Source organism: Ursus maritimus, unplaced genomic scaffold, assembly GCF_017311325.1.
Source record: "Ursus maritimus isolate PB19 unplaced genomic scaffold, ASM1731132v1 scaffold_9, whole genome shotgun sequence".
NCBI classification, from domain to species: Eukaryota; Metazoa; Chordata; class Mammalia; order Carnivora; family Ursidae; genus Ursus; species Ursus maritimus.
Genome location: NW_024427107.1, coordinates 48,274,761 through 48,302,704, shown reverse-complemented (window position 1 = coordinate 48,302,704; position 27,944 = coordinate 48,274,761). Strand labels below are relative to the sequence as shown.

The window sequence follows — 27,944 nt, the reverse complement described above, 5'->3', positions numbered from 1 at the left end:
CTTTTCTTCCCACATAGGACTGTCAAAACCCAAGTTCACTTTCAAAATTCTGCTGAGATGCCACTTTCTTCACAGAACCTTCTCTGATCACGCCAGCCAACAATGGCTCTTCTCTCACCCCTGGGGCTCTTGCTCTTTTCTACTTCTTGCTGTCACAGTAATATAAGCAGAAGTCTCATCTCCCCTACTGGACAGTAAGCTTTTCTCCCGAAGTCACCATATCCTGAATATCTGTGGCTTCTCCACAGAGCACAGCTCTTAAATTTTGTTGTTTCTTTTATAAACTCTTTTTAAGTGAAGAAGAACCAAGACATGACCTCAAGTCACAGAAAATTTGTGTGACTAAGCGAATTCATTTGGGGGGCACTTGGGTGGCTCAGTTGTTAAGTGTCTGCCTTCGGCTCAGGTCATGATCCCAGCATTCTGGGATCGAGCCCCACTTTGGGCTCCCTGCTCAGCGGGAAGCCTGCTTCTCCCTCTCTCTCTCCCCCTGCTTGTGTTCCCTCTATCTCTGCCTCTCTCTCTGTCAAATAAATAAAATCTTAAAAAAAAAGAGAGATGTACATAGCCAAGCAATCCTCCAAATATGAGGGTGAAATAAAGGTACTATCAGATGAAAAAAAAAAGAGAGAGAGAATTCATTTGGGAAGTTCACATTTTGACAAAACAGAGAGCTAGGCAATAATGAGTGTTATTGTTGTTTTTAGTATTGTAACTAATAAAAAATGAACTATCACTGGGTTATGAAATTTCATTTTATGTGAATTAGAGATATACTGCTGGTGATAATAATGACCTAAATATTAGAAACATCTGTAGTTCACCATCATTAGCTTTTCCCATATAGTATATTGAAGAAATCCTGCCAGACTTCAATTGTATACTTATGGCTCTTTATTCATGGCATAGAAAGTACTGGAAATGTAACTGGAAACACTTAAATCTCCCTGCTGTCATTTCTCCCAGGGGGGAGAAATCATTATTAATGAAATGACTCCTTTATAACCCTCTCCTTGCTCTTGGATATCACCTTCCACCCCTACCCATCACCCCCTGGGATTGTGGATGACATCATGTTGTAAAGTAATGAGTGACAGGGGGCTGGTGACTCTCTACAGGAGGGAAACAGACAAACATAGACATGAACTTGCTCTCAGAACTCTCCATATCAGTGGTTCTTACAGTGTGGTCCCCTGACCAACAGCACCTGGACACTTGTTCGAAATGCACATTAAGTCCTTTCTTAGACCTATCAAATCAAAAACACTAGCGATGGGGCCTAATCACTTATATGTTAACAAGTCCTTCTTGGGGATTCGGATGCACACTCAAGTTTGAGAACCACTGTTTTATATCATCTATTATGACTGAAGTCAAGAGAAATGAAGAAATTTCCAGTATGGTCAGAAAATATTTCTGGGCTTTGGGTTACTCATCCTAATATATTACTTCTCTTCCTACAGTGACAGAATGCTCAGATTTGATGAAAGGATTGGTGTCATAGCTTACCAAATATTCTGAATGACAGGTATGTTACAGTTTTGGCTTGTCCCTTTGATTAAATAAAGAGAGACCCACTGAAGGTAGCTTAAGTAAAGGGGTGGGTTTAATGCCAATATTGTGTAAAAAGATTAGGAGAATCCCTTGAACATCTAAGAAGAGGGGAACTAAAATAGGATAGGACCTCGGGCCATCTGGAGCTGAAGGATGGTTCTGAATTCAAGATTTATCAAAACATCCTGGCAGAGCTTTATTTTTATTTTTATTTTTTTAAGTAGGCTCACCGGGCGGAGCCTGACGTGGGGTGCAGAGCCCAACACTGGGCTTGAACTCACATGTTGAGATCAAGACCCGAGCAGGTGTTAAGAGTCAGATGCTTAACCGACTGAGCCCCCCAGGTGCTCCCCATGCTGGCAGAGCGTTACCACTACCCCATGATTGTGATGCAGTTACAGTCTTAAAGGGCTACTTTTTAAAACCCTCCTATGCATTAGCTTCCTCTGTTTAGTCCTGCTTCTGATCCTCCATTATTTTGGGTTGCAGGGATAATTCTCATTCTTGCTGTTCTAATGTTGGAAGATGTTGGAGTTCCAGGCCAGCCAGAGTAGAGACACCTCCCGAGTACTTTACACTTTCAGTTGTGACTGCAGAAAGGCCGTGCCTTCGGAGTGAGGGCCCTTCTCTAGGACTAAGTGCAAAACAGAAATAGACCTGCCCTAACGAAAAAAGAAACAAGCCTGACAGGGTCCAAAGAATCCACCAGTAAACTTAATGGTAATTTCAATATAAAGAGAATATAAAGAGAAGCACACCTACCTATAATGTAGTCAAATTACTAAACACCAAATGGGAAGAGAAAAATCTTAAAAGTCATATTGTTTTTTAAAAGAGGTGACAAAAAAAGGGGAAAAGGATGAATTATGATGGACTTTTCATCATAAAGAATGGAAGCCAGACAAGAATGAGACGACAATATTAAAGTTCTGTAACAGAAGGAAAGAAGCGGAACACAGAAATTTTTATCCAGTAAAAATATACTTCAAAAATTAAGGTGAAATAAAGCTGTTTTCAGAATTACAAAAGCTTAGAGAATTTGTTGACAACAGACCTAGGTTATAAGAAATGCTAAGGGAAATCCTCCAAGCTAAAAAGGAAAACACTAGGTGGAAAGTTGAATCTACAACAGAACGAGAAAAGCAGAAATAAGAAATATTATCGAGGGGCGCCTGGGTGGCACAGCGGTTAAGCATCTGCCTTCGGCTCAGGGCGTGATCCCGGCGTTATGGGATCGAGCCCCACATCGGGCTCCTCCACTATGAGCCTGCTTCTTCCTCTCCCACTCCCCCTGCTTGTGTTCCCTCTCTCGCTGGCTGTCTCTATCTCTGTCAAATAAATAAATAAATAAAATCTTTAAAAAAAAAAGAAATATTATCGAAAAATATAAAAGAATATCTTTTTCCTACTCTCACTTTGTTTGAAAGATAACTGATAGAGAGACAAATAATAACAAGAGCAAAAAGGATAAGCAAGGTAAATAGAATTTTGCTGTCGTAAGGTTCTTATATTTTATGTGAACCAGTAAAATATTAACTCTGAGTGGACAGTAATAAGTTTAGAATTCATTTGTCATCTATCTAGAAGCAGCCATAAAAAAAAATCAATGCAAAGCAAATAGAGGAATTAAAATCGAATATTAAAAAATACATTAATCCAAAAGACAGGACAAGATAAAAGCAGATAGAGTAAGTTGGCAAGAAATACCAAGACGGCACACTTAAACCCAGGGGTATTAATCATGGGACTAAATGTCAAGGATTAAGTGATCCAAGCAAAAGGAAGAAACCATCAGAATAGATTACAAAGCAGAAGCAAACCATGAACTGCCCTGAAGGAGACACAGACTCAATGAGATAAACCAGCATGTACAGGTCAAGAGTAGAAGGACGGAAGCAGCGAGCGTCAGAAGGCTGCTAAAAATTCCAGACGTGGGATGTGATCGGTGATAAAAGGGTACTCTGTAACAATTAATTCATCGGGAAGACATAACAGTCATATACATTATGCAATTCACAACAGAGTTTCAGAATACATAAGGGAAAAAAACTCGAAGATGGAAGGGGGAAATCAACTCACCTCCAGACAGTTGCCTCTCTCTCAGTGACTGATGGGGATACTGAAGAATTTAGCAATAATATCAACTAACTTGACCTAATTAACATTTACAGAACGCGAACACCACACCCAGCAACCACAGAAAGTACGTTCTTTTCAAGTGCGCTGGGAATGTTGGCCAAGATAAGCGATATGCTGGACAATAAAATATGTCCCCATAGATATCAAAAGATCAAAATCTTGCAGAATTTGTTTTCTGGCCGAATTAGAATTAAGTTAGGCATTGATAACAAGATACCTAGAAAATGCCCAAATATTTGGAATTAGTGCACTCTGGATGGAAATAGCAATCGCACAGTATGATAAAGCATTTTACCTCAATGACAGTGAACATTCTAGTCCGTTTCTGAGGGATGCAGCTACTGCAGCATGTAAAAGCATGTGTACAACCGTAAGGATACTAGAAAAGAAGAAAGGTCTAAAGTCCATGATCTAAGCTTCTACCTTAAGAAACGAGAAAAAGAACAAATCAAACTTGGAGTAAGTAGAAGGTAGGAAATAATAAAGAGCAGGAACCAGCGAAATAAAGAACAAAGAATACAGAATATAACAAAGCCAAAAATTGGCATGTTGGAAAGAGTAACAAAATTGATAAACCCCTAGCAAGTCTGATCAAGAAAAAGAGAAAATTATCAATATCAAGAGTAAGAGAGGAACCATTATTTTAAATTCTACAGAAATTTAAAAGATGGCAAAAAATATTATAAATACCTTTATAATGACAAAATTTGGCAACTTGCATGAGGTCAACAAATTGTTGGGAATCATAACCAAAACTGAAAGATACTCTAGCAGCCTTTTATTTATTACACAAATTAACTTGCAGTCAAAATTTTCCCACAAAGAAAATTCCAGGCCTAGCTGGTTTCACTGGTGAATTCTGGCAAATATTTAAGAAAGAAATAATACCAGTTTTACACACATTTATTCAGAAAATAGAGAAGCAACCACTTGCCAAGTAGTTTTTTCATGAGGCCATTATAGCCCAGATAACGAGCCTGACAAATATTACCATGAAAGAAAATGGAAGACCAATATCTGAATACAGAGTCAAGAATCCTTAACAAAACATTATTAAATGTAACACAGCAATATATAAAAAAGATAATACCTCATGATCAAATTGGGTTTCTCTCCAAATTGTTAAATGGCTTAACATTGGAAAAATCAATGTAATTCATATAGTAATTCATATAGTACAGCGTGTGGGTGAAAACCCATATAAACATCTCAATAGAAGGAAAAAAAGGCTTTGACAAAATTTAACAGCCCTTTCCGACAAAACCTCTCAGCAAATTGAGAATAAAAAGTAACTTTCTCAGTATGATAGAACATCTACAAAAATCCTACAACTAACGCAATACTTAATGGTCAAATATTGAACCTTTCCCCCCTAAGCCTGGAAGTCTTGGGCAGAACTTCCTGGAAAGCGTTGAAGCTATTTCCCCACCTGACTAGTGCCCTTCGCTATTCCCTCTTCCTCTTTTTCTCTCTCCCAGTACTGTCGCTGTGATGGCGGGAGCTACAGCTGCCATCTTCTAACCAGGAAGTAACCTTGAAGAAAAAACAAGCTACTTTCGTCGTAGACTCTCTTACCTATGCTGAACACAGTTCCTGGTTAATACAAGAGATAACTTTGTTTGAGTACTTATTGTATACTAGGTTGTGTTGGAAGTGGTCATTTCATTTGTCATTTCAACCCCCACAACTCTTTGAAGTGGCCATTATGTGCCTCTGTGGCAGATGAGTAAGCTGAATCAGAGTAAGTCAACAGTAAAGAGAGAAGCTCACCTCCTTCAGGCAACCTTTCTGAAGAAAATTAACCAATTCTTCCTCTGGGTTCCTGTTTAGCATGTTATCTTTTCTCACAACAGACATATTTTAGATATGGAAGCATACACTCTGATCATATTCAGGGAGGCCCTTTTGGAGTCTGTAATGATGTCTTACCATGACATTACAGAATTTAAAAAAATATATAGATATAATACCATATTAAAAAAAATAAAATAGAAAGAATATACTATCTTGCTATATATTCTTCAGGGTTTTCTCTATTAAGAAGACCAACTCTACAGAGCAGACAAGAGCAAGTGGCAACCAGTAGAGTTTGAGCACTGGGATGCCAAGACCTGAAAAATTCTTGCAATGCAGTCTCCCACCGGACTGCTGCCTGCTGCTGCCCACCCTCACGTTCTAGGAATCATGAGCCCCACCTTGTTCCATGTCCTGAGAACCTGTTTGATAACCTACGTCTGCTGTGTTTGCAATGCTGTGGATAAACTGCCCAGCCCAATAGATTAGAAAAAGACATCTGGGGGCACCTGCGTGGCTCCATTGGTTAAGCATCTGCCTTCGGCTCCGGTCATGATCCCAGGGTCCTGGGATCCAGCCCCACCTCAGGCTCCCTGCTCAGTGGGGAGCCTGACTCTCCCTCTCCCTCTGCCTCCCCCCAACCCTCATGCTTGCTCTCTCTCAAGCATGCGCACAAGCTTGCTCTCTATCTCAAATAAATAAAGAAAATCTTAAAAGAAAAAAGAAAAGAAAAGAAAAATGAAAGGAAGAGAAAAGAAAGGAAAAGACATCTGGCTGGGCAGAGTAGTACTCTGATGCTTCCATATTAAAGGAAAAATAAGACATACTGTAGCAGCCTCAAGGTATTCCCACTGCTGCTTCTTGAGTTCTAAGAGGAAGACCTTTCCACGCCTGTGCCGATGTGGTCCTGCTCTCCGTGCACGCGGTTTGTGTCCCTCAAACTTAACTCCAGCCCAGTGGTGTGGCGCTCTCTTCTCTGAGTGTCCTCTTAAAAGCCATGACCCTTCTTCACATTCAAGGCACACTCAGCTCTCCAGCAAGACCTTGGATATAAGTCTACCATTAAAAGAAGCCTCCAAGTGTTTATTTCTATTTTCATTTTGTCCCCAGTGCTCGTTCCCATTCACCCGCTCACCTGCCTCACTCCAGCTAGGTGTGAGAAAATGGACCACATTCTGGACAGGGAAAACAGACCAAATCTCATTAAGGGCTAAGTTGTTTAGGGGACTTTTCTTTCCTGGTCCCCTCCTTTCCCATGCTCTTCTTTTCTTCTTTCTCTCCCCCCCCCCCCCCATTTCCTCTTTGGTACCATGAAAATGAGTGATAGGGTTTGAGGTCCAGCTTTGAATGAAGAGTCACAGTATTTACACCTGAGAACCGAAATGTGATTTATTATGACAATAGAAAAGATAGAAAAGATGTGCCTAGTAGTATCTGGAGATTGAGGAACCATCCATTTGGAAGAGAAATGATTCCTGGATATTTGAAGAGCCTGTCTCTTAGGTAATTTTAAGACTTGAGACTTCGTTATACCCTATCACTTCTTCTGAGAAAGGCTGAAGAACTAGATTTTTGATTTTGTGAGTTTGGGGTTATCTTCAGGCACCAAGTTTGTACCTAAAGGTTGATTAGATTGTCAACTTTGAGTGCTCAGTGCTCGACAGAACTCAGAATATTCAGGATGAGTCAGCCCCCCATCCTGTTCCCCCTTACCACCAAAGCACTGGGTTGGTTTTTTGTTTTTTGTTTTTTTTTTTTTTGGTCTGTCAGCACACAAAGTTCTTGGATCTAATAAATCAAGAATAATTGGGCAACACATACGCTTTCTTACAATTTCTAAAATTTCTCCAGCAAGAGCTTAAAATTTGTTAAAAAAGGCTTAGGATTGTCTAACACACAGTTTCTTGCTGCCATGCTGTTCATCACTCCCAGAGAGAGCCCACGTCATCAGGGTCAGGGTTTGGGTACCCCAGTATGTCACCAGGCCCCCGTGTAGTCTGTAAGGGTGCTCATCGTCTTTGGGTGGACACCCAAAAAGTCTGTTGTCCCCAGCAGCCCACCAACCAGACCTATGACAAGAGGGGAGCCCAGACTCTGGAGGTGAGAAGCAGAGAAGAGCCTGACCTATGTCTTGCCTAGGAAACAATCAGGGAAGGTGCATGATAAGGAACTCAGGGATCTATGAGGATTCTGAGGTCACCCCGCTCCCATGTCATGTTATCTTCCAGGAGCTGGAACTTCCTCTCCCATCACTGACTTTCCAGGACAGAGAGCCAGCCCATGTGCAGTGAACCTTCCCAGAGTATTTTTAAGGTCCTATCTTTTGGATGACTGCCTGTCTCTGTCTGCCTAGCTGCTCCCTTCTGAGGAGGCCCTGTGTTGCCTTGCCGAGATTTCTTGCTGGGGTCTTTCTTTCATGTACCCCGACGATAGATGGCTGAACCCATTGGGGGCACATTCTTCTTCAAAGAAGAGCAGACATAGTCCGCAGGGACCTCAGTGGGTCTCCCTCCCAATCCAGCTTGGCCCCGAATGTCCAGAGAAAGTAATTTTATCTCCTTAGGAGGATTGTACCTTCAATGAGATGGACCAGCAAAGAACGAAATGGTGTTTAAGGCCTTCTAATCAATTATTTATGCTCGTAATAGTTAGCACTGACTTTATACCACTCACGGTGCTGTGTGTTCTAGATACATTATTTCATTTAATCCCTATGCCGACCCAAAGAACTGGAGAGCTTTCCTATTCCCACTTTGCAGTTGTGGCTGGTGAAACTCACTGAATATAAGTGACATTGTCAAAGCTGAACAGTAAGTAAGTGGCAGAGTCAGGAACCAGTCATTAGAGTATAATTTAAAAGAAAAACCACCCCAAAGTGGTCTGTGATGTAGAAGTTAGTCACTTTCACTCCTGGGAGTAAGTCAGTTCAGGCAGACAGCTTTGGTGACTTTTTGACCATTCCTCTGTCAGCCCCTACGAGTGACCCCCATGTCCTTTACTGCTGCTTGTGGCGCCTCGATCGGGAGTTCCGGGAAAGGGAGGGCGTTGGCACCCACAGCAGTCCTGTTGTCCGGGATTAGTCGGGAACTGTGGGAGAGGAGCTCCGTCCTGAGCAGGGAGTTGCAGGGAGGGCCCAGCGCGGATCAGTTCTGAGGACGGAGAAGGGCTTTTCGGGAGCGGGGATATGAGAAAGGCAAGGGGATGGTTATAATAGGAGTGCGTGAGCAGCAAAGAAACAGCTCATTGGAGTAGGAGGTGTATATCGAATAGCGAAAACTCATCTGGGACAGGCATGGAGGACTGAGCTGAAATGGAGTCCTCGGAAATAGAAGAAATGGCTATTTCCAAGAACGGCGAGAGGACTAGGTTTGGATTTGTAATAACTAAGCTCCCTTTTACATTTAGAGCCAGGCAGGACTTGTATCAGAACTCTGCTGGGGTTTTTTCCTCGAGTTTGAGGAACTGCCCTAGAAGGAGCTGGAGAAACCCTCCATCCAGAGCCACAGGGACAGGTCGTTACACATCACGTTAGCACAGGTGTCTCCCCAGCTGAAAATGCACCCTCGACCCCCCACAGAGCTGCAGTGACACACCAGCCCAAAACCCACCGTCACTCTTGTCACCTTCACCCAGGAAATGGCACAGTCTGCGTGGGGTTCTCCAGGACCGCCATCCGTGGAGGTGACGCTGACTCAGAAACAGCACTCAGTTCACTCACAGACTCTGGGAGCTGCTGAGTCATTAACAGAAAGCACCTCAAACCGGAACACACGCCCCACGCCCTGCACAGAATAACCACCTTTTTGAAAAGTGGCAACTTTTAATGCTGCGAGCAGCGATCCTGTGGCACTTTGAAAACACGCTCTACTGAGGGCTATTTGCTAAGACCAGCAGTCTGCCTCTGTCATGGAGAAGTAAGAAAAGATGATTTCGTTGTTTTGAAACGATGCGTGAGTTCAGGGAAAGCTGCAGCAGGTGTGGGATGGGGAGAAAAGTCAGAGAAAGCCGTGCATACGACGTCTGTAAAGAAAATGTTTTATTTAAAGTGTTAAATACCATCACCAGAATGAATTTGATTTACATTAGTTGGTGTTCATTACAGGACTAATCTGCCCCCCCTTTTTTTTTCCAACTGGAATTCCCTTTACTTTTAAAACATACTATGTACAGGGCAGCAATGGTCACTGGAATAGTGCTATTTACACGACTAAACCACAAGTCGAGGTGCAGACATGTGAAAATTAAAAAGAAATACACCAACTTTTTAAATAAATACTGCATAATGACAAGTATGTACAAATATTCCATACAGTCATGTCCTTCTTATTAAAATTAGAAATAATTTATATAGGAATATGCACAAAAGATTATGTGACTGCAATCTTAGTATCAGGAAACTGGTAAACGTTTATTCTAAGGGAGAGTATAGACACTATAGGTCTATTAAATCAATTGCTGCTGGTACACAAGTGTCTAAATTATTTCCATAAAGTTTTATTCGTTCTTTTGACAACTTTACCTGGGTCCATCGGAGATCTCAGAAGGTCAAGACAGTCTCCACGTATCGCACCACAGAAAGAGAAGGCATTTTTAGTGATACTCATTTTAACTTTTGCACCATATCAAGCATGATAGTTTTTAATGGTCAGCATGGAATTTAAAAAGGAGAAAAAAAGAAAAAAAAGAAGAAAGCAATTTTTGTGCATGGCCTTAAACAGTATGTATGTGGATTTCAAAAGTTACTGCAAGAAATTAAAATCAACCTGTAAGAATGTGTTATCAAAGTGTACATAAAGAAATGGAAAAGTATGGGTGGCTTTATTATATTAACCAGTGACTTTTCCTCTCAGTAGCGGAACTTAAGAGAAACTTGACCTTGCAGCACCACCCAATGGTAATAACTATCTGTAAAACCAAAGGCAGGGGTTTGACCTTAGGGGATTTGTGGTATAGACTTTGGTGATGGCATCAAAGAACTATTAATAGGCAGACTGACTTTCTTTGAGTCACCTAAAAATTGGAGCTTTAAAATTATTTGTTGCATATTTATGTTTACTATATTTCTTTAGAAATATAATTTGTGAAAAATTGTATTTTACTACAGAAAAATGAATTAATAAACAGCCCTGTGTTTCAGGCTCCAAATTTTTCGCAGTGTTTTTCTATTCACATAGTAAATGGAAAGTGGCTAAAGAAATTGCTTTAATTAATTAAAAAACAAAACCAAAGACCTTCTAGAAATAATACTTTAACCCCTGTATGAATAATGCTGGTGCTAAAAACAAATTTATTAGACATTACAATGGCCACATGATTTTAGGGTTTTCCTGTAAACTGAACTTTGCACGTGAAAAGAAAAAGTACCATGCACTGTACAATAAATTGCAAAAGTTCAAATATCTTCTTTATCAAATACATGCTGACTTACTTTAATGCACTCCCAAGTCATGTTGCAAATCCTTTCAACATGCTTGATATAAAGAAAGCTCTTAGTTTTTTTTTCCCCCTTGAGAAATTCATAAATTCAGAAGCATCTACAGCTCTGAATCAAACATGGGGTATAAGGAGTATCAGGTCAAAAACTTGTAATCTTTTAGTATAATGGTCACTCTGGTAGGGAGAAAGAAAATAAAAGATTAAAAGAGAAAAGAGGAAAAGTGAGACAGAGAAGAGGAAGAAAGATGTGAACAATTTGTACATATCGAACTTCATAAGATTTGTATATTTAACATGGAAATAAATTGAATATAGTATGCTTATTTGTCACATAAAGAGAATTTTAAGTATCTTCTAGAAAGTATTCTCATTTGTAATGTCTGCCAAAACACAGACTATGATTAAAGAATAACATGGTGTGTCTTTGTATCACCCTGTTGCATTCTCTCCCCTTTTTAAAACCATGCGATAGTGAAATTTATTTTTAAAAATAATATAAATTGTTGAAAATGGCTGATTTTTATTCTTTTTTTTTTTTGCAAGTTGCAGCCCCAAGAAAATAATTTAAGTATTCAGCTAATCTGTGTCCATGCAAAAAAAGTTTCTTTAATTTCATTCAGTACAGTGAAGCCACAGAATTTTGTTTTTCAGAGTCCAACACATCGTGGCGTTAGTGAATGGCGTGCCTGCTGGAGCTCTGAAGTCGGCCGCTGCTCACGCTGGACGGGCTGCCCCTGGTCACGTGCAGAGGAGGGCTGACGTCTGTCCCAGACCACTTCTTTGGTCTCCTGCTTTTCACCTGATGCTTTCTAGGACTTCACTCCTTGACTTGTAACATGGCTTAATGACTGTATAGCTCCATTTCTGTGGCATAACAGGGCTTTGGGGTCAGAGAAATGAAGAAAAAGGAACGATAAAAATAGAAAGGTGCCATTGAAAAGGGCTTTTGTTGCATGAAACTGACTGATTCTTTGAGATTAATCCATGGCTTCAGATTGGACCGAAATTCGAGTGTTATTGAACTCCAAACCTGATAGTTCTTCATAACTCTGCTCTTTCACCTGAGGGCCATCTTTAGGGCACAATGTGTGCAACTTCCTCTGAGAACACAGGATCGCTTTGTATCCCTAGAAACAGGCTCAGAAGACACAACATTAAGCATGCAGTGTTACCAGGGTTCGCGACCTGTGGATTTTTTTTTTTTTTGTAACGCTGGTTGCTATGACAACAGTTCTACAGCTGCTATGAACGAGAGTAAGAAGGTCCGGTTGAACTTTCCAGAGAGGATTGGGAAGCTCTTCTTGTCAGAGGGGCCAAGGTTGGATCTACTAGGGAGGAAGGGGGGAAAAGTTTGAACCATCCAATCACCATATTGGATAGCTCCAGTTCATCTAAAAGTATCTGGGCCACTCCCATAAAGGATTTGTGATCCATGCGGCCATAATCGCCCCAGACAATGATCTGTTGGCAAAATAAAAAGGAGAGTAAGGTCAGTATAGTTATGTACATGGAACCTTGTAAACTAAAACACATTCGGTTAATGTGCTATCATCAAACGTCAAGTTAAATAGTTGTATTTTAACTGCTGGTATAGTGGTCTTTAACTACTAGAAGCCAAAGGCACATGAGGAAAAGTGTACTGGGGGGTTCAGATACTAAGCAGTCCAGGGGGACTGGAGTTTGTGTATGATGGGGGTTGGCAAGTCTCTAGTTCACTAGAAAGGAAACAACAGTGTCTACGGCTTGATAGCACTTGCCACTGCTTGGACATTTCCCAAGAATTTCAGCGGTGAGCAATGGAAGAGAATACATAAGACATGCGGGTCCAAGTCTGAGTCCATGAAAATACTTTCTTATGTGAGGGAGAAACCATTCAGTGAATACCTGTAAAACCTTTCCTTGGGGACTTTCTTCAAAAGATAATAGCTGTTGGTAAAGGGGTTCCAGTGTTTTTCTTGCCACCTTTGTTTTCTTTTTGGCTATGCAGACTCCGTTATCCAACAGATACACCTTTACATATGGTGCTTGGGAAAGAACACACACAGAGGAGGGTTAGGTGACGAGCCACGGTTGTTGAATACACAACCCACAGGCGACGCCTGCAACTGCTTAGTTCTAGGCCAGAAGAGCTAGCAATGAAAAGTTGCTCATCTTTCCACACGATGTCAAAAATCATTAGATAAATAATAGGTACCTATCAGCCATTCAGGTAGTTCAGGCAATATTAACTCAGAGGCTACTCTGAGTTCATTACTATTTCGCGATCAGATGGTTATATAGATTTAAACACGGCATTAAATAAGGTGAAATGCTTCCAGCCCCTACCAACATTCAAGAGAGAGGTCTTACTCAGTCTTTTATTTGTCGGCACTTAAATCTAAGTAAACATGCTTGAGACGATATCATCTCATAAATCAATTATAATATAAATAATCTAATTTCTATAATATATAAATACGTAATATAATTATATAATGTAAATAATAAGTATAAATTTTTATAAATAACAATCCCTTATTACTCAAAAGGGTTTATTTTTTGGTGGTGGCGTGGGTACAAGGCAGGGGTGGGGTTTGATGTCATACGTTCACATAAGCTGGGAAGAGGCAACTAATTATGAAATGCATGGGTTGAAATGTATCTGACTCTTGATAAAAGCATTTCCATGCAGGTACAAACGATGGTATTCTTTACAGCACAGTGGGTCAACTAGCTCCAAGGCCTTTGTAAACACAACTGACTTAATCACCCTGGGAGGTTGTACACGTTATCATTTAGAACTTCCACAAGGACAGGGAAGTTAGGAAATTCAAAATTACACTTCAGTCCTTGGAGGTGCTGAGGTGAGAACCCGAATTTCAGAATCCTCACGAATCGTTTCACACACCAGATCTCTGTTTAGTCCATCTCTGCACAGGGAATCTGGAGCCCGTGTCATTTTCCACGGCCCCAGGCACCTTAGATTATGACATTTCAGTATGAAACGTGTGACATCGCAATGCAAATTGATAAAGCTGCCTCTCTTTCTTTGTAAGCTACAGGAAGTAAGAGTCAGTCTAATTAGAATGTCCTGTATACAAAGGCTTATGCTGCTTTGGAAACCTGTATCTATTTTTATTCTCATGCAGAGCTTTAAGAATTCCCAAGGAGAATTTTGAAGCCCCAGATAAAGTAAAGAAGAACACAAAATATCAGCTAATAAGGAAAAGAAATTCTTATGTATGTGTTTATTTTGCAAGGGTTCCTACTACATATGTACTTAACTTCATAAGGTTAACTTAATTATAACCTCAATGATCCCTACCAGACCACCCTCACTGCACGCTCACTTAAGATAAACACACAAACTACTACAGATAACAGCTGCATATATTAGCATCCTTAATTATCTAAAAATGAAGTTTTCTGCATCTAATCAAAAACAAAGTCTCTGTATTGAAAAGTACGCATTAGAAATAATAGAAGAATCTCTTCTGTTATTACCTGGCAGTGTCTTGGAACCTGGTTTTACAACAAGGCCACGAGCCCGAATGATTTCCACCTCCAACTGTCCCTTTTTGTCCATCATTCCTACCTGAATGTCACCTAATGGTGTGTGAGGAAGAAACAGACAGACCTTAGTGTACAAATGCAGTAAGAAACAGGCTTGTGCCAAAGATCTTGGTTTTATATCATTTCATCATTTCCCATATATTTTCCTAAATTCAAATATACTTAAAATTCTATCAATGATCTCTTACTTTAAAAGGTGTATCAACTAACCTGGAAAAAAATCGGTTAGAATTTTTTTGTTGGTAAAATAAAAATACTTATTCCTGTGACAATACTGTTAAAGAGTCCATGAAACTAGAGAATGTAATTTTCAATAATCTAAAGGAGAAACAATGAAATCACATGACTGAAATTCTTACCCATTGCAGGTGTAGCCAGAGTCTGGCGTCCCACTAGCTGGGCAGGGCCAAGGCCATCCAGGAAATCGCTGAACTGGCTATCAGAAGCCAGGCGGACACCGGGGAAAATCAGGCTAAAAGCAAAATAACATATAGGATTAAACCCTCAACCCATTTACTTTCAGGCAGCTCGGGTTTCCCTCTTGCCCCCTTTCGGGGCAGGAGCAGTGGGTACCGTGATTTTGCCACTTATATTAACTGGATCCCAGCACCCCGCTCCATCTCCCATGGCTCATCCTTTCTTATTCTCCAGCAGCCCATGTAGGTCACCAGAGGCACCTGCCCCACCGTCTTGCAGGCTGCTGGTGTACGTGTCTTTCTCCCTGTCTGGAGGGCATGCGCTGTGATTTCTACGGTAGCACTCGGTACCTAGTGAGCACTGACTCCATGACAGGCATAATTGGATTTAATCCTTTCGGCTGCACTAGGAGATAGATTCCATTATCCTGTTTTATAGATGAAGAAACTCTTCTAGATCATTCCCATCAGTACACAAACACACCGTTACTCTTCCACACTAAAAAAAAAAAAAAAAAAACTTCCACCTTAAAAAAATTCCATTAAAAAAAAAATCCCTTTCCTAACTCTACTTCCTTCTCCAGCTCCCACCCCATTTCTCTACTCAAAGCTCCTTGAGAGAATTTACTCTATGTATTATCTTCAATCTCTTTTTTCTTGTTTTCCCTTGAAACTCTATTCAGTTTTTCCTTGCTCTCTTGCTTGCTTGATTTTTCTCCACTCTACTCAAATTTCTCTGACCGAGGTTACCTAGGGTCACGTGGGAAACCCAACTGCTCATACTCAGCACTTGCCTGATTTCACATGGTAGCATCAGCTGACACAGTCAAACCCTCCCTCTTCCTTGAAACACTTTGTCCACTTTGCTTCCCAGACCCTCTGCTTCCCTGGTTGTCCTCTTTGGCCACTCTACCACAGTCTCTGTCACTGGTTCTACCACTAAACATGGGGAACTCGATCCTTTGACTTCTTATTTTTTCTGCATGCCCCGATCTCCCTGGTAATCTCATGCGGTGTCACGGTTTTAAATGCCATCTATGCTGATATGGCCTAGATTGCCATCTCCAGCTTGGACCACAGACCTGTATGCGGTCTGCCTTGTCTACATGTCTGCTCGGATATCTACTATGCAACTGATATTCAATTTGTCCCAGACTGACTCCCAGCCTCGGAACAAGCAGAAAGCCGAAGTCTGTTCCTCTCAGGGGATTTCATCTTAAATGGCAACTTCATTCTTTCAATTGTCCAGCCTGGGGTAGTCTTTCCCCTTTGTTACGAACTGAATCTTGTCCCCCCACCAATGCATACGTTGAAGCTTTAGCCCCCAAATGACTGCACTGGAGATAGGGTCTTGAAAGAGGTGATTATGGTTAAATGAGATCATAAGGGTGGGGCCCTAATCTAATGTGACTGGTATCCTTATAAGAAGAACAAGAGAGGGGTATGCATGCACAGAAGAAATACCATGTGAGCACACTGAGCAGGAGGCCATCTGCAGCCAAGGAGATAGCCCTCAGGAGAAACCAAACCTGGTAACACCTTGATCTTGGACTTCGAGCCTCCAGAACTATGAGAAAATCCATTTCTGTTGTTCAAGCTACCCAATCTTCAGTATTTCGTTAGGGCAGCCCTAGCAAATGAATACACCCCTTTCTCTCATTACTCACATCAGATTATCAATAAATCTTATTGGCTCTACTGTCAAAATGCATCCAGAATCTGACCTCGCTAATGCTCCCACTGGGGTCTGAGCCTTTATCTTCTTCTTCTTCTTCTTCTTTTTTTTTAAGATTTTATTTATTTATTCGACAGAGATAAAGACAGCCAGCGAGAGAGGAAACACAAGCAGGGGGAGTGGGAGAGGAAGAAGCAGGCTCATAGCGGAGGAGCCTGATGTGGGGCTCGTTCCCAGAACGCCGGGATCACGCCCTGAGCCGAAGGCAGACGCTTAACCGCTGTGCCACCCAGGCGCCCTTGAGCCTTTATCTTCTATCTGCAGTATTACTGAACAGCCCTCTGAATGACCCCTCTGTGGCCAGATTTACTGTCCACCCCACAGCAATCAGAATGGTCTGTTAAAATTCAAGTCGGGTAATATCTGGACTTTGCTCAAATCCTCCATTGGTTTCTCGTCCCTCTCAGAGTAAAAGCAAAGTCTTCACAATGCTATTATAAAGATGATAGGAGCTGTTTCCCCCCGCCCCCATCTTAATTCCTACTCCTGCCCTTTGTGCACAGTGCTGCCCTCCCCACTGCTGATGCCAGGCAAACTGCCTTCAGCATGGCTTCAGCCTGGAATGTTCTTCCCTCGAATGTCCATTCTTCAAATCTTTACCCAAATACATCTTTTTCCCTGTCTACCCTACATAAAACCCACCCTTACCCTCTCTCATCTCTCTCCCTTTCTTTCTTTTTCTCTTTAGCACTTATACTACCTAATCTACTATATATTCTATGAATTTTCCTTATATATACATATTAACAACTTTTCTTACTTATTGTCCATCTTATCTACTAAACTGTAAGTTTGGTGCGGGTAGGGTTTTTTCGGGTTTTTTTGTTTCTATTTTGTTCACCGATACATCTCCAGCCCCTAGAAACATGCCAGGAATTAAGCACTTAATAAATACTTGTTAAGCAAAATCAATTCATTAAAATGAAACTGGGAAAAGTTAAACAATTTGCTCAAGTTTCCACAGTACCGGAAAACAGATGAGAACTTAGGCCTATGTGATTTTAAAGCCCATGGTGTTAACCACTAACTGATTTTGGCCCCTTGTATGACTTACATCCCTAACTCAGCATAGTGCCTAGAACATTGGAAGGCGTGGAGATATTTGTTGAATGAATTTACAAGTACTCAACCCATTTTTCCCATAAGATATAAATATCTGGGGTGCCGGGGGCCACAGTTTGGACATTTTTGAATCCCTAACAGTGTCTAACACAGCACTCTGCAATGATGAAAGCTCATTTTTCAATTGCTTCTCCATCTCTTTTAAGACTTCCTTGATTAACATCAAATCTGGTTCTTTCCCCAACGTAAATCCCCAAATATATGGTTAATCCAAGTATTTTAATTAGTACCCCATATAACCTTTTTGATAAATATATGGAAACCATATACATCTCCTGTACTTATACGATTGTTCTAGACAAATGTTCCCTGTGGCACATCACCAATACTCTGCCTCACGTCTGGCCACATGTATGTTGTCTAAACGCCTGAAGCTTCCATGCTGATGACACAGTGAGGTCAGTAAACCCCACTTTCCTCTATTCACCTCCTTTATGCACCATCTATGGACCTGTCGTTGCTGATTATTGTCAATGTGTTGGTGACAGGGCTGTACAATCATGACAAATGCTTTAAAAATACCCTAGCCACAGCCGATTCAAGGAAAAGCTACATGCCGACTACATACAGGGCTCACAACTTCCTCTGTGGCATCGCCTCTCTCAACTGCCTGTTAGTTCATGGAATGAAGTATGTGTCAAGTATTATAGAATTCTTAGTAATAACTCTTCAGAGCAAAGACTATAGAGATTAGCAGTGTCCACGTGGTGTGGCACAAATGCTTGCTCTTTCTGTGCTTCTATGTATTATTTCAAGCCAGGGCAAACTTTTACGTGCACGTATTGTGACGCTCACATTTTAGCGTCTTGCTATTAAAGCAAAACACTTTATCCCCAAACCTATTTTCCTTGACATAAAAAGCCAGATATGTCCCATTATCTCCGTGGTAGGTGAGCAGAAGTTCTCTTCACAGCAAATCAGCCAGTGGAAATGAAAATGGCGCTCTCGAAAGTGTGAGTTAGCTTCTGGGAAAGCACAGAGAGACAGAGAGAAGATGGTCCCGGCAAGGCATGGAGAGACACCAGCTCGTGGCCGGCCTCACTCACTTTCCTTCCGAGCTATAGCTGTTCATGCTGCCGTCGGTAGATTCTCGGCTTGCCTGGCGAGTCATCCAGTTCCTCATTTCCACAGCCAGGCCCGTTTCCGTGCTTCTCTGGACGGTGCTCCGTAGCTTTTTACCTCCTGCTTCTGCACAGACAGAAAACAAGAGGCCTGAGAGCTTCTGTCATCACCATCTGGTAACGAGAAGCACTCAGCCAACGTGCTGAAGGTCCTCAGACGGACAGAACGGCATAAAGACGAAGGGCTCTTGTTAAGGAGACACAGAGGAAAGTATTTCAAACAATGCCTTGTTGAGTGGGATGAAAATATTCTAAAACAATCTTCAAGAAGCACAAAATACCATTGTTTTATTTCCATTTAAAGCAGTGTTCAAGTTGGTTACGAAAGGAACAAAATGGTTCAACGTAAGGAAAACAAAATAAGCTTTGTTTTCATTGTAATATTTAAATACAATGTTAATTTATGCCAATCCTTCTCTTTTTCCTTTCTTTTGATCATAGTGAAATGATTAGGCCTTGACTTTATTCCCAAAGAACAGGGGATGAGTAAACCTCAATTCTAGCCTTAACTCTCACACAAAAACCTGATTTTGTAGGGTGATCAATACTAGAAGGCAAAGAAAGCCATACAAAGGAGATAACCTGTCCGACATATTTTCACATCTGTCGGTAACTTTCAGAGAGACTCCCAAAGGGAATGCAAAAACCCAGCAACAGCATGTGAAAAGAGCCTTCTAATTTGGGATCATGGGTAGTCATGTCCTTAAGGACCTTTTATAGCTTGAATATGAGATCTACTTACAGAAGCCAATGAGAAGACCAAACAGGCCACTGAGTCAGAGACCACAGATGTGACAGAGTGTAAGAAGTGCGAGTGATTTGGTGAGGTCAGGGAGGAAGGAGCTTGACAGAGGGAGTGAGATTTTAGCTGGGCTCGAGAAATGGGCACACTGGGACCTAAGAGGCAAGAAGGAAGTGTTTTGGGTCAAGGGAAGGGCCTGGAAAAAGGCATGAAGGCAGGAAAACCCATGTGCAGTTGAGGGATGATGCAAATAACCAGATGTAGAGTAATGGTGAGGGAACATCAGACCAGAACCTGAGCCCAGAACACAAAGGGCCTTGCATGTCAGAATGTAGAGCATAGGGACCCCTAAAGCTAGAACAACAGGTGACAGTCCAAACTATTTGTCTTAATTTACTTCTTGTCAGGCCTAAATATTTATCTACATTGACCATGCATACTATTAGCTTTTTGAGAAATGGTAAGCTCTTTTAATGCCTGGTATTAATAATTTTATTTTAGATCAATAAACACATGCTGATATTGACCTTGACTTCCTGAAGTTCCTCCCGCCGCACCTCTTATAATATTTGCTCACCATTTTGAAACACTGCTTTAAATTTCATCTATTCTCTACTTCTAATCTCAATATACATCAAAATGCTCTAAAAAGTTTATATCAAATATAAGCTATGACTTCTCTACAGCTCAGTTCCATAATCTAAGGCTGATATTTTAGAAAATTAATAGTAAACATGTTGTACTGATATGAACTATAAGAGAATCTAAAGTATCCCTTATGGATGAGGAAAGGCCCTTCTTTACAGAGAAATATTAGTTATATTTAATATATAATTAATACAGTCAATAAGTGTAAAAGGAATGATAAAAATTTAAAATGACCAATTTGCAACCTCGAATGGAATAAATGATTCAGATAAAGCACATCAATGGATACTAACAGCATTAGATGAAAGGATATTCACATGAGCCAAAAAATAAATAAATAAATAAATAAATAAATCATTCCATAATTTAGTTCTACTTGTTAAAGGTAAACATGGGCTTTAACTCTGGGAGACCAGCCAGCTATCGCCATCTTAATCAAGTGATCATACTTAGTAGCACTAATAGCGGGGCCATCATAGGTGCCTCCTGATGTAAGATACACACTACCACCTACCAAGTTAGTCCAGACAAAAATACACAAACTATTTCTAATTAGGTCTTTGAAACCAACTTTTTCTTTTCTAAAACATAGAGGACATAGTAAAGATAAATGACACAACTAAAAAAAAAAATCAGACAAACGCAGAACAAGGGGTTTTGTTCAAGGGAATTTGCTTAGTTTCTTTAAAAAGTTAACATCATGAAAACAAACACATAAACTAACAAGGTAGGGGAATTGGTCCAGATTTTAAAACACCACAGAGATGTAACCATGAAATGCTACGAATATACTTTGGTTTCTTTTTGGGGAAAAAACAAAACAAGAAAGCCTAAAAGCAAAACACTCTAACAACGGTTTTAGGACAAAGGAAAATTTGAACATGGACTGGATATTAGAATAAGAAAATTGTCAATTTTCCTAGGTAGATAGTGACATGTACTATAAAAAATTTCCTTATCATTAGAGATAACATGCTGAAGTACTTAGACCTGAAACATTATATTGTCTGCAACTTGCTTTCAAATAGTAGAGCAGAAAATCACATACACCCAAAAAAGAGAAAATGTTTTTAGAAAAAGAATGGGGGTGAAGAAGAGATCCTTGGTACTCAAAAATTTAATATTCATGATTATTTGACGGTGATCTCCAAAAGGCCACATCCAAAAGTCATACAATTCTGTTCAGGTGTGCCCTGGAATCATGGAAGGTGCTAGGCTGTTGTGCAGGAGCTGGCCAAGGGCTAGGTCCTGGTCTGTCCATGCAGCTGTACTGTTCTCTTCCCATGAAGAACGCCCGTGTGAAAAATCACCTCCGAGTGAGCCGCACCACGGCAGCGAAGCTGGAAGACGTGGAATGAGGGTATATACAGGAGACATGGGACTTTCAAAGGAAACAGGATTCCTAAAGGTGTCAGGACATAACGTCTGACTCCACCGCTACAAGAGTGACTTGAAAACCTGCCGTTACAGGGGGATGAGAACCAGCTACCATTTGTCAAAGAATAACAGTACAATGAACGTGTCATCCTTGTGTTTACAGACCTTTCTACCTGCATTCTCTTCAGAACTCTCACAAGCCCCATCTTACAAACACAGAATCCACGGGCCCTGGCAGCTTACCCAGAAAGTAACACAACTGAAGTTTATAAACAGTTCCCTGACTCCAGATTCTCCACTACTCACTGATTTGTTGTCAGAATATAGCCAATGGGTAGCCCGTGTGGCTAACTCTGTAACTGCCTGTGGAAGGCCCCGTGAGGAGGGGCTGGTGGGGTGGAAAGAGCAGAGCACAGTGAGGGGCTCAGGCCCTGGTATCAGACTGTTTCTCTTTGAATCCCCACTTCACTGTACACAAGCTGGTGACACTGAACCCGTTACTTAGCCCCTCTGTGACTCAGTTTTTTCAAACTGTGAAATTGCAAAGACAGTAATGCCTACCTCATAGAATTTTTGTGAGGATAAGAAAATATATTTAAAGTGCTTAGGATAGTGCCTGACACATAGAAAATCACTAATTAATAGTACTGTCATTACTATTACTACCTGTTATGGAATCAGAAACATATCTTCCAGGCCAATCTCTACCACTGACTCTGTGGCCCTCTCTGAGTCATATCCTGAGTCTTTAGCTCCTCATTTATGAAACAAGCAGGGAATGGGGGTGTGGTGACAGATGATCTCTGCTGTCTTTTAGCTATAAAGTCTATGAGTTTGCGTCATTAGTGTATGACCAAGATCATGATTAATGGCAGACATGGAGGAGATAAAGCGACTCATTGTCATCTGATACAATTAGAGAATTGTAAGCAGCAGGTTGCGTGTTTATAATACATCTTCATGTTTTTTAAATGTACTTTTATCGAATGCACACATAGACTTATTTAAAAAATGTATTTTTTGGTTCTACAAATCCTTTGCATGACATCCACAATAAAAGTAATTTCTTCTAAATATAATTGTGGTTCACTTTGTCATGTCACCCAACCCAAAAACTGAATCTGGAGAACAGTGGATGTGGGTGTCTACATAAGGTAAGTGCAGTAGGCAGAATTTAAGATGGCCCCATGATTGTGTTACTTTACCTGGCAAAAGGGATTTGGCAGATGTAATTAAGGTTACTAATCAGTTGACCTAAAGATAGGGAGATTATCTGAGTGGGCCTGACATACCCACAGGAGCCTTTTAAAAGCAGAGTGCTTCCTCTGGCTAATTCTAGAAGAGTCATTGAGGAAGATCTGAAACCCATGAGAGGTTCAGCGTACCTTTGCTGGTTGAAGATGGAGGGGACCACGTGGAAAGGACCTGCAAGCAGCCTTTAGCAGCTGAGAGAGTTGCTCGGCTGAGTAGCAGCAGGAACACAGGGGCCTCGGGCCTACAACTGCAAGGAACTGGAATCTGCCAACAACTTGAATGTCGCTGGAAGCAGTTTTCCCCTACAGCCTCCAGACAAGAACTGAGCCCAGCCAATACCTGACTTCAGCCATGCGATACCCTCAGCAGAAAAGCCAGCCACACCACACCATCCCAGACCTGTGGCTTACAGAGCTACAAACTAATAAATGAGTGCTTTATGCTGCTAAATTTGTGAAAATTGTTAAGCAGCAATAGATAAGTTTTTAGATACATGTTCTTTTAAATGGCAAGATCTACAAAAAATAAGCTATTGGGGCCATAGGAGTGGCCCAACTGAAGGACTCAATAGCCATGATTTAAAATAAATAAATAAATAAATAAATAAATAAATAAATAAATATATATATATTTTTAAAAGGTATATATACTACATACATATACATATATATATAAAATATATGTGCCTGTGTGAGTATATACAGATGTTTAAAAATACTTGGGTGGCAAACTATAGAACTAAGGGCCAGATTATGTTGTTGTAGAGCCCTTAAAACCACTCTGGTATTAGGTATTTTAAACCATAGTGTATTTGAAGAAGGCACCTGCAGGTACAAATCAAGTTCTTGAATTACCAAGCATCACCAGCAGAAAGCAGAACACAGGAGGTGTCCCTGTTATTCTGCTCTGCTTAGTCTGATGACTCATTTACTTGGCACCCTCTGTATTCAAAGAAGCCACTTGATTGAATAAACAACCATAAACAACCGAAGGGTCAGTTTCCCCTAATAATATCTGAAAACCCTTTGAGTGACTTGACAACAACAAGCAAAAGGTCCTCTCTGCTACTGATTTGGAAACTTTCCTAAGCCCCAAGATGAAGCTCAAAATGAAATGGCAAACTTAATGTTATGGTGACTTCTTTCCAAATCTTGTATCCACAAGAACCATTTAAATATTGACCATTTGAATACAGTTCTGTTAATAAAAACTCTGCATTTGATATTTTATTGTATAACTGCTTTCATTGTTTTTGTCAAATTAGTATGATGCTTGAAGAAATTTTAATTGTTCTTAAACTTCAGATTCATGTTTTAAAAATATTAAAATAACTTTTAATAAACTTTTAATTTTAGAATAGCTTTAGATTTACAGGAAAATTGTTATGACATTCCAGAAAATTCCAGCATACTCCACACCTAATTTTCCCTATTATTAATATCTTACATGGCTATGGTAAATTTGTCACAATTAATGAACTAATATTGATACATGACTATTGACTAATGTCTATGCTTTATTTAGATCTCCTTGGTTTTTAAACTGAATTTTTTTTTTCTAAACTATGAGGTCACATCACATTTTGTCATTATCATATCTCCTTAGATGCCTCTTGGAGACAGATTTTTTATGTCTCTAATTCCTGACATTCTTTTATATTTATAACTCCTTTTAGTCTGCTCTTTGGATGTGAAATTTATATGCAGTATAATTCATCATAGTATAAATATACCCATTAATGAAATCACTTATTTTTATTAAAAAACAATACATAAGTTGAAAACACTCATCAATAGAAAAATAGAAAATATGTCCTGTCATAAGTAAATAATAATGAATATATGAAAATAAATTATCAATAGTAAATTAATTTATACTGTATGGTATAATTAAGGGACAGTTAATATACATATTTTTAAACAGTTTATTCAAATAAGCTCAATAATGTTTCAGGTAAAAATTAAAATTAAAATCACTATTTCCAATGTAATGAATCAGGCAAGGATCAGCACTGGATGTTAAAAATCATTTGATTACAGGTTTTTGGGAAACAGTATATTCACATGGTACCAAAGTATTACCTCGGAACTTACTTAGTAATTATAAAGGGAAAGCTACATCTCCTCTGTAAACTGCTAGGCACACCTCTAAACCAAGTGGTCAAACCCATGCCTAAGAATGAGGAAACATGATATCGCTTCTACGGATGGATGGATGACGTTTACATCACCTGTATGTTTAAACTGAAAATTAACCATGTCTCTAGACCTAATGTCCAGTTTACACGAATACAGGGAATAGAGAAAACAATCAGACAAGTCCAGATTGTTAGATATTCTATAAGACAACTTTGTCCGGACTCTTCAAAAGTCAGTATCATGAAAAAAAGAAAGGTGGAAGTACCATTTTAGATTACATATAACAACCAAATGCAATGAATGAGCCTTGGCTAGATTCTGGATTGAGGAAAAAATACAAGAAAATTTTAGCCATCAGAAACAATTCTGGGGTAATTGAAAAAATTGTATATGAGGGAAATGTTAGATGATAGATATTTTTCATTAATTTTATTGTTTATGTAGTTTTTTTTAAATTAGGAGAGGCATGCTGCAACTTATCTTACTCCCAAATGTTCAGCAAAAATACATACTCTGTGTGTGTGTGTGTGTGTGTGAGAGAGAGAGAGAGAGAGAGAGAAGCAGGGGGGAGACAGGAAAGATAGTCAACTAAAAATCAGTCAATCTGGGGCACCTGGGTGGTGCAGTCGTTAAGCGTCTGCCTTCGGCTCAGGGTGTGATCCCAGCGTTCTGGGATCGAGCCCCACATCAGGCTTCTTCGCTGGGAGCCTGCTTCTTCCTCTCCCACTCCCCCTGCTTGTGTTCCCTCTCTCGCTAGCTGTCTCTCTCTGTCAAATAAATAAATAAAATCTTAAAAAAAAAAATCGGTCAATCTATATAGTAGATGTTCACTGTACTACTTTTTTTTGTATGTTTAAAATATTTCACAACAAAAGTTGGGAAAAATTCAATTACTGAATTCAAAACAAAGGAAGGAAAGAAAGAGCTATTGTGTCTTGACTTACTACTACATGGGGATGCTTTAGATATAAACTCTACCTGCCTCTAGTCCTCTGAACAGTGGTGTATGGTGCTTATTATTACTATCACTTTCTATTTGAGGAAGTTGCCTGAGTTACACAGCTGGCAAGTGATATAGGTGAAACTTGAGCTGAAACCCTAGCAATGTCAAAGCCAATGCTTACTTCTCAAATAGGCTGGCTTCCATCTTTAGTATTTTGGACATCAATTTCTGATTCCAGAGTAATCAGTGACTTGAAACCTCATCTCCATGTTCTCACTGCATGTCCAAATAAACTTAAATTGTTTTATGAACATTGTTAAGATTTAGATCATTCGGGGTGCCTGGGTGGCTCAGTCACTAAGCGTCTGCCTTCGGCTCAGGGCCTGATCCCAGGGTGCTGGGATCGAGCCCCGCATCGGGCTCCCTACTCTGCTGGGAGCCTGATTCTTCCTCTCCCACTCCCCCTGCTTGTGTTCCCTCTCTCTCTGGCTGTGTCTCTGTCAAATAAATAAATAAAATCTTAAAAAAAAAAAACATTTAGATCATTCATGCTTTCTTGTTTTATCATGAATGGAAAAATGTTAATTTTATTACTAAATTCTTACTTTAAGAATGTGATGGCAAAAAAGCAACAGCCTCTTAACTATGGAGAACAAACTGGTGGCTACCAGAGGGGAGGTGGGTAGGGGATGGTGAAACAGGTGATGGGGATTAAAGAGTACACTTAGGATGCGCACTGAGTAATGTATAGAACTGCTGAATCACTATATTGTACACTTGAAATGAATATAACACTGTATGCTAACTATACTGGAATTAAAATTTAAAACTTCAAGAAATAATATATATCTCCATTTCTATCTCTCAGAATGTTACTTTGGATTTATCCATACCAAAAAGTAGAGATTCCATCAAATGATGCCATGGTATCAAACAGTATTAAATACATAGTCAAAAATTATGGATTTGTCAGCATGCGAGGTTGAAAAAGACCTTGACTGTTTTGTATCTTGATCCTCATCTGTAAAACAAAGGGACTATTACAAGAACAGAAAATTACAGACCAGTATCTCCCATGAAAACAGATGCAAAATCCTCAACAAAATATTAGCAATTCAAATCCAACAATGTATAGAAAGAATTATACACCACAATGAAGTGGGCTTTATCCCAGTTATGCAATGCTGTTTCAATATTCACAAATTAATTAATGTGATACATCACATCAACAAGTTAGAAAAGAAAAATCACATGATCATATCGATAGATCCAGAAAAAGCATTTGACAAAACCCAACACCTATTCATGATAAAAACTCAGTAAACTAGGAATAGAGAAGAGCTTTCCCAACTTGATAAAAAAGATCTATAAAAAACTTAAAGCCAACATTAAATTTAATAGTGAGAAACTCAGAGCTTTCCTACCAAGATCCAATACAAAGCAAGTATGTTCCTTCTCGTAACTTCTTTCAACAGCTTACTGGAAATTCTGGCTATGCACTAAGACAAAAAAAGGAAATAAAAATTATACAGATTGAGAAGGAAGAAATAAAACTTTTTTTGCTCACAGATGGTATGACTGTTTATGTGGAAAAATAAAAAAAAATAGATATAAAAACTCCTGGAAATAATAAATGATTATAGCAAGGTTGTAGGATACAAGGTTAATACACAAAAATCAATTTCTTTTCTATATCCCAGCAATGAACAAATGGAATTTGAAATTAAAAAAAACCCACAACAATATCATTTATATTAGAACACAAAAATTGAAATAATTTTTGGTATGAGGAAAACTACAAAACTCTGATGAATGAAATCAAAGAATTAAAAGGAGAGATACTGCATGTTCATGAATATGAGAACTTAATACTGTTGAGATGTTAGCGCTTCTCAACTTGATCTATGGGTTCAGCGCAATCCCAATCAAAATCCCAGCAATTATGTTGTAGATATTGACAAACTGATTCTAAA

At 39.7% G+C, this 27,944-nt stretch overlaps 1 protein-coding gene across 34 annotated transcripts in view; it reads right to left on the bottom strand.

The window, feature by feature from the left end:
• Window positions 1–11,460: 11,460 nt before the first annotated feature.
• Window positions 11,461–27,944, bottom strand: part of RIMS2 (regulating synaptic membrane exocytosis 2) — a 561,128-nt gene continuing 544,644 nt past the window's right edge. For all 34 annotated transcript variants that reach the window (XM_040625672.1, XM_040625662.1, XM_040625669.1 and 31 more), the window contains 5 exons: window positions 18,795–18,936; window positions 14,835–14,947; window positions 14,407–14,508; window positions 12,808–12,947; window positions 11,461–12,384 (listed from right to left, as the gene is read on the bottom strand). In XM_040625672.1, the coding sequence (XP_040481606.1) occupies window positions 12,166–12,384; window positions 12,808–12,947; window positions 14,407–14,508; window positions 14,835–14,947; window positions 18,795–18,936 (716 nt within the window). In that variant the 3' untranslated portion in view covers window positions 11,461–12,165. The remainder of the gene's footprint in view (window positions 12,385–12,807; window positions 12,948–14,406; window positions 14,509–14,834; window positions 14,948–18,794; window positions 18,937–27,944) is intronic.